This window comes from Pituophis catenifer, unplaced genomic scaffold (assembly GCF_029215685.1).
Source record: "Pituophis catenifer annectens isolate HBS135680 unplaced genomic scaffold, rPitCat1.0.hap2 SCAF_5, whole genome shotgun sequence".
Classification (NCBI taxonomy): Eukaryota; Metazoa; Chordata; class Lepidosauria; order Squamata; family Colubridae; genus Pituophis; species Pituophis catenifer.
Window position 1 is genome coordinate 62,670,404 of NW_027256885.1, and position 11,043 is coordinate 62,681,446.

General features: G+C 42.9%; 1 protein-coding gene across 1 annotated transcript; it reads right to left on the minus strand.

The window, feature by feature from the left end:
• Window positions 1-1,438: 1,438 nt before the first annotated feature.
• Window positions 1,439-2,890, minus strand: FIZ1 (FLT3 interacting zinc finger 1). The gene is given in 1 exon segment (XM_070944523.1): window positions 1,439-2,890. A coding segment is annotated over 1 exon segment (1,452 nt).
• Window positions 2,891-11,043: the final 8,153 nt, after the last annotated feature.

Sequence of the window (11,043 nt, forward strand, 5' to 3'; positions counted from 1 at the left end):
AAGGAGGGGAAGGGGGGTGGGAGGCAGGGGGGTGGGAGGGATTGAGGGGGGAAGGGTGGGGGGAGAAAATGTTTGTATTTCCTATAAAACTTTTCAATAAAAAAAAAAGATTTCTCTACCTTGAGGAACAGGAAGTACATCTAACTGTAGTCCTATCAAGAACAGAATGGCAAAAGAAAAAGGAAAGAAAACTAAACAGACTAAGAATGATGCATGTTAGATTTGTGCACATTTATCTTTTTGGCCAATTGTGCTGCCTTTTAGTACAAAATCCCAGTACTAAAGTGATTGGGAAATACTGAAGGGTGAAGAAGTACTCTGCCTCTTTAACTACCCAACAAAGTTTCCTCATTCTCTGGAGAGAGAGAATGGCTCTGCCCCAAAGCTCTTTCTCCAGGATTATTGGCCAAAATCATTTCAGCACTGTTAAACTCACCCACACACAAGTACCTTTGGATGTTAGACACTTAACCAAGGGGTTTTTCCTGCCATAACTTCTTCACATGGCTCAGAATATTCCTGTTCTGAAATCAAAAATTTTCTAGAACCGATCAGGGCAATAAACAGGGAGATATTCCGCTTTACCCAATACACTTTATAATTTGCCAAGCATCTGCAATGTATTCTATTAACAGTTTTTTGTTTTTTTAAAAAATTTGATTTATATGCCGCCCTTCTCTGGAGACTCAGGGCGGCTTACAATGTGCTAAGCAATAGCCTTCATCCTTTTGTATATTTATACAAAGTCAGCTTATTGCCCCCACAACTGGGTCCTCAATTTACCTACGTTAGAAAGGATGGAAGGCTGAGTCAACCTTGAGCCTGGTGAGATTCGAACCTGCAGTAATTGCAGGCAGCTGGTCTTAATAACAAGGTGCTTTAGACCACTGTACTACCAAGGCTCCAACAGTAGTGGAACATTGGTAAATAATAATAATAATAATAATAATAATAATAATAATAATAATAATAATAATAATAATAATAATTATTGGTACCATGCCCAAGAATTTTACAAAACACATCAAGAAATTGGAGCTTCCTGCAATAACACCAGCGGAACGGCAAAAAACTGTGCTACTCAGAACATCATATATTTTAAGTAGATATTTGGTTGATACCTAGGATGCTGGCAGCAACCCGTATCAGCCATTAGCACCAGTCAATCGTATTTGTGACACATTTTTAAATGTTCAGTTGACTGAGTTTTATGTTTAATGAATAAAAGAGATAATAATAATAATTTTATCCTTTCATTTCAAGTCCTTGCCCTAAAGTACTGAACCAGGAAGGAGGGTGAGGGCATGCAGAGTTTGAGAACATCAGGCAGAAGTCTACCTCCAAAACGGGAACATCTGTGGCTGCCACTGTGGGATGGAGGTAGAAGAACGCAGTGCTGGGGAAGGAGGATTATTCTTAGAAGTTCAGGATAGCCCTCCTAGTCAATCCCTTGGTGCAGCTTGAGATGGCGGGAGAGGTTGCTCAGAGTGATGAACCCCTTGTGGCAGATAGTGCACTTGAAAGGACGCTCGCCATTGTGCAACAGACGGTGCCTTTTCAGGTAACATTCATGCCGGAAAAACTTGCCACATTCAGTGCACTGGTAGGGTTTCTCACCGGTGTGCACCAAGACGTGACGGTCCAGATCTCGGGGACTGTGGAAGAATTTCTCACATTCGCTGCACTTATAGAGTTTCTTGCCAGGCTGAGTTGGAAATGTCCGGAGATCCAGCTGGGGCAACAGGTGACGTTCTAGCTCACTGCCCGGGCCCGGCACTGGTGCTGTGGACACAGCGTGGCTCAGCTGGTGCTCCTCCAGGGCCTGCAAGTTCACAAAGGGCTGGCGACATATGCCACAGGTGAAAGAGGGCTCGCCTCCATGGGCAGTCAAATGAGCTGCAAGGGTGTTGCTGTTGGCAAAAAAAGTTCCACACTAACATTGGTACAACGTGTCTGGGGAGTGAGTATCAGGAGAGTGGCAGGATGGACAGTCTCTGTTGTGCCGCTGGGCCTCCTCCTCCTGCTTACCTCCTTTTGGCTGTTTCTTCATGCCCTTCAGTTCTAGCATCCTCCCATCCCTCTTCTGAGCTTTCTTGGAGCAAAGCTGGCACAGTGGGGGCCTGTCCTTGGCATGAGTGAGTTTATGGCGTTCCAAGAGGGATGCAGCATTGAAGTCTCTCTCACAATCCGGACACTTAAAGGGTTTGATGTCGGTATGAGCCAGCCAATGACGGCGAAGTTCAGAGGCTAGCTGGAAGTGCCGCCCGCAGGCCCCACAACCAAAAGGGGCAGCCCGGCCTTGGCCAGCAGCACAAAGGTGCCCCAAAGGACTCTGCTCTTTGCTGCAAGCCAGGCAGCATGGGGTAGGCGCTTGAGGGGCTGTGGTGGCAGGAGACGCCCGGTGCTGGCGCTTGAGGTGGCGGCCCAAACTGCTGTGAGAGGAGAAACGGAGCTCACAGATGTGACAGCAGTACGGCTTCTCTCCAGTGTGGACCACCTGGTGGTGAAGAAGTCCCGTGGAGTCCCGGAAGCCTTTGGGGCACATGGTGCAGCGGTAGGGGCGCTCCCCGGTGTGGCTCCGGATGTGGTTCACCAAGTTGAAAGAATGCTTGAAGCTCTTGACACAGTGAGGGCACTGGAAAGGCTTCAGTTCGGTGTGTCGGGCAAAATGGCGGCGCAGGTCTGAATGATAGCGGAAGCTCTTGTTACATTTGGAGCAATGGAAGGGGGCTCGGGGGCCTGCTCCATTGACCGTCAAGAGTGAAGGGTTGTCCTCAGCATCCGAGTAGAGAATGGCACATTCTTCCTCAGTTCCAGGGGCCGTCCGAACACCTCCTGGAAACTCCTGGGAATGCTGGCCCTCTGGCCATGCGTCAATATGGCTCTCCATCTGCCCAATGTACTTCTAGAGAGCAGTAAGAAGAGAGTCAGAGCTGAAGGGGTTCACAAGCAGTTGAGTTCAAATCCCCAATAAGGACAGTCCCCTTCTCCCAATGTACAGGTAGCCCTCGACTTACAAGCAGGAAGCAAATCCCTGCCCTGAAAGTGTCCAGACGTTCTCATGCTATTCAACCAAATTTTTCTCATCCTATACCAGGTGATTCTAACAGCTTTTTTTCTTTGGAAAGATGAAGCCTGAAGTCCTATTTCCTATTCAGGATGTTCACCTTTACACCAACCACAATCTTCTAACAGATGCACAAGAAGAAAGAGAATAGAGATTCGACCGGAAGCGTTGTGGCGAGACAGTTGGGGAATTAGCGGGCTCTGATGAGCTCCTCGAAAACCCGGACTGATGAACCGCTGCCAAGGGGTCTTCAGACCAGAACCGTCCTGTAGGGACGGGGAAGAAAGAGAGGCACCTAGGAAGACCAAGAGGAACAGGCAAGTTCCTCGAAGGTCAGAGGAAACTCTCTATGACTCGGCAGCGGGGGGCGGCAGCCATTGCAGCTGTCACGAAGCTGGGTCAACCGGACTAAGCACTGAGCAGGAGTGGTGAATGGAATGGAGATTTTGAAGCCGGGTGAGTGACAGCCAACCCATAGTTGAAACAACAATAAGGGAAAAAAAATTTTAACTTGAAGACCCCTAGCGATAAAACGGCAGTTAATGAGCACGGGGGGAAGAAAAGAAGATCTTGAAACACAATTTTAAAGGGACAAAAACCCGATGGAAAATTGACCTTTGAACAAAATTATTTGGAAAATAAGCTGGAAAATTTTAAAAACTAGAGAAATTACCCCAAGATTGGTTAAAGGATTGGAAAGCAACAAATAGATCCTTTTTTTTTCTTTCTTCTTTGAATCCTAAGAAAAACAAAAGAGAATGGACAATAAACCCTATAACAGAAGTGTTGTATAAACAAAAGGAAAAAAGGAAAAAAGAAGTGAAAAGAGCTGTTTAAATTTGGACTGGACTATAAAACTGATTTGATATTTTTAAAGCTAAAAAGAAAAAGAGAAGCTAGGTAAGATTGCTAATGTAGATTGAAACAAAATGGATATTTGTTAGACAATCGGAAATTGTGGATTGCAGAGAGACACCTTCTGGAGTAAAAAGGAATATAGCAACTTGGTTTTGTTTTGGAAAACTGTGAACTTTACAGATAACAGCCATGAGAACTTTTGGGGAGGATTTCTCTGTCTGCAAGCAGCTTGACTTTGGAAAAAAAAAAGGTGGGGGGGAAAGGAATACAACGGAACATTTAAAATCGGAACTCAAAAAAAATAAAATGGCGCAGGAAATTAGAGAAATGATTAAATTGATGTACTTGTCATGGAAAACGGAAATAAGAGAAATAACTACAATGCTACATGGAGGATTAAAATCTGAGGACACAAAAGCTGAGATGGAGCATACGCAAGCAGACAAGGAAATAAAGATGGAGAAGCAAGACACAGAGGCTGAAAATAAAGAAGATAAAGACAATGTGATTAAATATGAAAAAGTAACTGAACATGTGGATAGTAATAATAGAAAGGAGGTTTTTAGAGATTACATTGGGATTAACAATGAAAAAATAAAGAGGATGGAAAGAGACAAATAAGGAAGGAAGGGTGGAACAGAAAGAATATAAAGAACTTAAATGATTACACTGGGATATACAGTGAAAAGATAAAAAAGAGAGAAAAAGGGTGGAAAATAATAGGAAATATAGGGCAAAATAGAAGAGTTCAGGACTTTGAAATACAAAATGATAATGGGGGAACAATGGGAAATATAGGGCAAAACAGGAGAGATCAGGATTTTAAGGCACAAAAAGAAAAAAGGGGAAAGAAAAAGGTAAAAATGAAAATGAAAAGGGAGAAAAGCAAAGAAATGGAAGAGGAATATGATATATATGACTAGAATTGAAATATGAATTGTAGTAAAAAATAATGTTAAATCATGATGGTGAAAATGAACTGAAAAATAATTGGAATAATTGAAATATTTTTAACGTTTACGGTGGTGTGTGTATAAATGATTACGTGATGATTTGGAACAATATATGGGGAAAGCTATATGATTAGAGGATAATAGTTAAAATATTTTTAAATTTAACTAAGGAAACTGTAATAAATGAAATATTTTTAATTGCATATCATGGTGAAAGTAGAAATGATTAAGATGTGGTTTGGAGGAACATATGGGGAAAATCATTTGATATATGAAAATGGAACTAATTGGAATACGTGTGTGTGTATTTCTCTTTTCCTTCTGGCTCAAATATATAATTGAAAAAGATATCTACATAATTAATTGATTTATATTAAAATGTTGGATTGTATTACTTAAGGAAATGTATGTTATAAAATAAGTGGGTTTTACTATTACTGCAAGAATTAAATAACTAACACCACATAATTAATTTGATGATGATATAAAAATATATGATAATGGGAAGGGGCCTAATATAGAAGGGAAAATGGAATTTGGTTAAAATTAGAGATGAAAATGAAGGGTAATATTGGTAAAAAATAGATGAAAATAAATATTATGCCAAAAAGGAGGCATAGAAATTGTAATTTTAGTTGAAAGGACTAAAAATTGTTTAAATTTGTTAACTGGCCAAATACTCTGTTCAGCAAAAATACATTGTATGTTTGTGTGTGTGTTTGTGTAAAAAATAAAAAAAAAACTTTACAAAAAAAGAGAAGAGAATAATTTATGAAGTGTGATCTTTGCTGTAGTAGGAAGTTAGCACCCACCCCTTTCCTAGAATGAAATATTTTAGGAAATATTAAAAAAGGCAGAATATTATGTTTCCCTGGATGAGAAATGGAGAAGCATGTTTTAAAGACGAAGCAGCTCCCATCTTCCTGCCCCCACCAGGGGTGGGTTCTAAATTTTTTTACTACCAGTTCTGTGGGCATGGCTTATTTTGTGGGTGTGGCTTGGAAGTCATGTGACTAGGTGGGCGTGGCTAGCTGGTCAGAGTCATTTCTGGAAGGTCCTCGCACTTATGACCAGTCCTCGCACTTACGACCCAACTCATTTGTTTGCTTTTAACACTGATCAGCTGTAGGACAGCCCTTTGAAGCCCCGCGGCAAGAGTTTAAACAGTTTTTTTCCCTCTAGTCATCAGCTGGGACTCAGGAGGCAGCAATAGATTGGGGGTGGGACCAAATAAAAGATAAGAATAACGTGGGAGGGAGGGCGGGGGGGGAGAACCGGTTTGGTGACGTCATATCGTCACCGCTACCGGCTCGGCCGAACCGGACCGAACCAGGAGGAACCCATCACTGGCCCCCACCCTTTGTCAATGGGCCAGAGGCAGAAACTCAATCTTTGTCAATGGACCATCATTTGCAACACAATAGGACCCATCTAGCAACAGAAACTCACCACATGGCACCTAGGAAGATTAAATCAGCCAGCAAGGCTAGCTAAGACCCCCACCCCCTGGGAGTCTGACAACCAATCAGGATACTCTTTCTGGGCCCCAGGAAGTTCAAAGCCAGAGAGGGCATAAAACCCAGGGACTCGCAGTATCTCCGCCCTTTTCTGTTCAGGAACTCAAACCATGTGATCCTGTCCACCATTAAACCATCTTTCCAAGCAGTCTCCATGTTTCCAGTGTCTTTTTCCCCACTTGGAGCTGAACCCAAAAAGATATTTCTTCTAACACTGTCTTCCACAGTTATGTACACCGAAGGAGGGGAAAAATAACTGAAAGGGGACAAAAAATTTAAACACCTAAATAAACATACACATGAAATACTTTTGCCTAAACATACTGCTCTTTCTTGAGCAGCCTGTTGAGATGGCAATCTGCTTGTTTTCCAAGCTGAGGCAGTAGAAAAAATATTGAAGAACAAAATCAGACCATTTATGTTTTTTTTCTTGAGAATTTAAAGCCCCAGCCTCCCTATGTTATCTGCACTTCACCTTTGCTGCTTATGCTTATGCCAGGGGCTCTCAACCTTGGTAACTTGTAGATGTGTGGACTTCAACTCCCAAAAATCCCCAGCCAGCAAGGCTGGCTGAGGATGTTTGAGATTTGAAGTCCACACATCTTCAAGTTACCAAGGTTGAGAAACACTGGCGAATGCTTTTTCTGTCATTAACCCAGGGGAAAAGCAACCACCCCAGAGTCAATTTAAAGCAACGATGGACTAGAAACCAAGAGAAGCATGAAAAACTGGCTGGGTGACTTCGGGCCAGCCCCTCCCTCTCTCGGCCCAACCCACCTCACAAGGTTGTTGTTATGGGGAAAAGAAGAAGGAGGAAGACTGTTCCCCACCTTGAGTTGTATATGGGCAAGATAAAAATCTTTTGGGAAAAAAAAAAACACAAACCAACTTCCGGAATCGTGACCACCCACACCTCTTATCCGAAGAAATTCTCCCCCTTTCTCTTCTTGACTTCAAATGAAAAGACCCTCCGAGTCCTTCGTCTACGTTGAAGATGCCGAAAAGAGTTTTTGCACCCTTCCCTGTCCCCATAAAGTCCTCCAGATCTCCTGGGCTGCCGTTCGCCTAACGTCCAGCTAACATGGCCAGCTCTGGTTTTCCCAGCCGGTTGAAGTCCAACTTTTGTCTAGACTCTGACAGAATTGGGGTCGGGGGAGGAATCGATGGATCCTTCCTAACCCATAGTTTCTAGACCACGATCCCCTTGCAGTTCCCTACAGCGCTTTGGGGGTCAGAAGTAGCTTGCAGCGATCGTAGCCCTCTGCCTCTTTGCACAGGCACTTTTGGGGAACCCGGGATCCGAACTCGGGGCGCTACGACTCTGCAAACGCTAACTCCCACAACCCGGCAACCCAGGCGCCCTCCCTTCCCCTTGTTGCTCGCCCCTACCCCGTGGGCTAGTGTAGGAAGTTAGCACCCACCCCTTTCCTGGAAGAGTGAAATATTTTAGGAAATATGAAAAAGGCAGAATATTATATTTCCCTGGGATAAGCATATTTTGAAGCAGCTCCCATCTTCCTGCCCCCACCCAGTGTCAATGGGCCATTAAGGCCTGGGCCAGTCTATTCTACATAACAAAGATCTACCTCCTTCAGGCAGAGCCATAGTAGGAATTGCCAAAGTTCCAACAAAGATAGGATTAGCTCTCTAACAATAGCAGCAGAAACTCACCACATGTGACCTGGGAAGCACATGTGACCATCGGCTAGCTAAGACCCCCACCCCCTGGGAGTCTGACAACCAATCAGGATACTCTTTCAGGGCCCCAAGAAATGCAGAGCCAGAGAGAGCATAAAAAACCCGAGGATTTACTGTATCTGCCCCTTTTCTGTTCAGGAACTCAAGCCATGTGATCCTGTCCACCATTAAACCATCTTTCCAAGCAGTCTCCATGTTTCCAGTGTCTGTTTTCCCCACTTGGAGCAGAACCTAGAAGGATGTTTCTTCCAACACTAGTTAGAGGCGGGAGGATCTCTCCGCTCAGTTCCTCCCCCCTCCCTCCTCCTCCCAACGTCTACAGTACTCACAACTTCTTATCGGCGCCAACATTTTAGTAAAGGGCAGATCCTTCGACGGACCGTGACAGGGAGGTGTCTGCCCTCAGCCCCGAAACTGGTCAAGGGGGTCGCCGCGAGGAAGCGTTGACCTCTGGCGACAGTCGCTCCCCACAACCCTCCAATCCAACCCCGATGGAAGTTAACAGGATGCTCCTCCCCCATCTTTTCTGTAGGCAAGAAGATGGAGGAGCAGAAGCGGCATGTTCCTTGTGGGCAGGTGAATGGAGGGCTTCGATGCGGCGCCATTTTTGTTTCGGGCTACTTTTTCAGGGCGCTAATGCCTAGTTACTAATACGACGGCAGAGGAAAGGTGTGCTTTGCTTGAGGGGGGCAATAAAGAGCTGCGGTGTCCATAACGCAAGGAAGAGGGTTGCAATTTGGATGACAAGGGACAGAAAATAAATTGGGGTTCCATGTTTAGTACTGGCATTCAAAAGGGCGGAAAAGCCACCATGTTTGCTTTGGGTAACAGGCAACACAGCGGGGCATCCTCTTTGTCGTTAGGACAAACTCTTCCCTATAGTAATAATAAGAATGCTTGAGCTGCCATGTTTGATGTGGGCAAAAAAAGGTTACAGGACCGACAGTGTGATTTAAGGAGGCGCCAGTTTTTCATTTTTTTAAAAAAAAGTTTTTTATTATTTTAAAACATAAACATAAAACACATCTTTTCAAAACAAAGCTCTTGATCCGGTCACAAATTCATACAAATCACTAACAAATCTTAATTTTCAATTAATACAACTTAATATTTTACTCAGTTATTTCCCTCAAATGAGGACCCAGATTGTGGGGGCAATAAACTGACTTTGTATAAATATACATGTCAGGTTAAATGTCTAACTCTCTCACACCACAACCCCACAGCCCTGCAAGAGTTAACAAGTCACATATCCCATCATCCCCATAACCACACCTTACCTCCTGACTCCTCCCCCTGGGTATAAGAGCTCCCACCACGAGGTCATCCAGTAGTTCCAGATGTATACCTGCAAGGGAAAGAACAAAGGTCAGTGATAATTAACTGAATAGGCCTAGCCTCAATTCAGGCCTGCAATAAAAGGAATTAAGAAAAATATATATTTGTCTTGCAAGTTACATAAAAGTGTTATAGAAATGAGAGACTGGAAAACATTCCTGGGTCAGACAGATGCATTTTATTTGCGCAAAGGTTCAGTGCAGTGTTTGGTTCTTGCAAATCTGAACAAAGAAAAAGCTCTGATTTCATGGCTTTTATATGTTTTCAAGACAAGGAGTTCTGTGAGCCCTTCCGGCTTCCATATATGGTTACATTATAAACACATTATACTTACATTACACTTTACTGTTGTGGATTTAATAAGACCAACACAACTTTTCAGGGTTAGCCAGAGACATTGTATATTGTGCAATAGGTTCAAAGCTCTGTACATGAAGCGTTGAACAAAAAAGAACTCTGATACAATGGTTTTTATACATTTCTAAGACAAAGGATTCAGTGAGATCATACATTTTCCATATATGGTTAATCATGAGATCATACATCCGATTTTCCCTATATGGTTACATACACTGGATAATAAGTTCATCTAATTACTTAAAGCATTAATCTTAGTTTACAAAATTATCTTAGCCACACAACTTTTCTTAAGTGCTCGGAGTTGCTAATGGGAGAGTTACTACTGTCCTTGGGTAAATTTATTGGATTAAGTAACTCTTTGTAACATATAGGTCTTTGTGTCATTCACAGTGAGGTCACTCAGATGTTTTTCCATATGGCAGTCCTTTCCGTGACATCTAGGTCTCAGAAGATATATTACCACTTAATGGGGTTTAACTGTTTGTTAATGTAATTTCCAACAAGCACTTTCCTCTCTTATAATAATGTGAATAGAGAGGGTCCCCCAGAGCCCACATATCTGACTCTGTATGATTCCTATTTTATTCACATTATTTCTTTTATCTACATTATTCTTTATTTGCTATATTTACCTCATTTCCCCCCTGTGGAAGTTTTTCCATGCATAAACTTCTATTACTTCCTACATAACACTCTATGTCCTTTAATACACAAAGCTAACATAAAATATCCCCCAACATATGACTAATCTAGACAAGAGATAGGTCTGTCTTGATCTTTTACTCTCCTAATCTATGGAGGTACTCCCTCCATTCTTTTCCCTGACCCCATTTTGACATATGTGTCTGTTTCAGGAACTTTTTCTTCAAGAAAGCGCTCTGTCAAAACAAACGCCTTCTCATTCTGTATCTCTTTCACTGCTCTGATAGATAGCTGTTTCAGCACAGGGATTGCACAAGGAATAAAAGCTAGGCCCGCCACAGCACATATCAACAAGAATAACATTTATTTAATCCACCCGGATCCAGGCACCCAAGAAAACCACATGTCCGTTGTTTGTAACCTTTGACCTATCTTGGATGCCCTATCCTGCAATTCCTTGGCAATTCCTCTGACCACACCTGATTTATTCATATAGAAGCAACAATCTTCTCCCAGAAATACACACACACTTCCTCTCTCTGTGGTTAGGAGGTCTAAGGCACGTCGATTTTGTAGGACCACTGCTGCCAATGAATCTATCTGGTCTTGG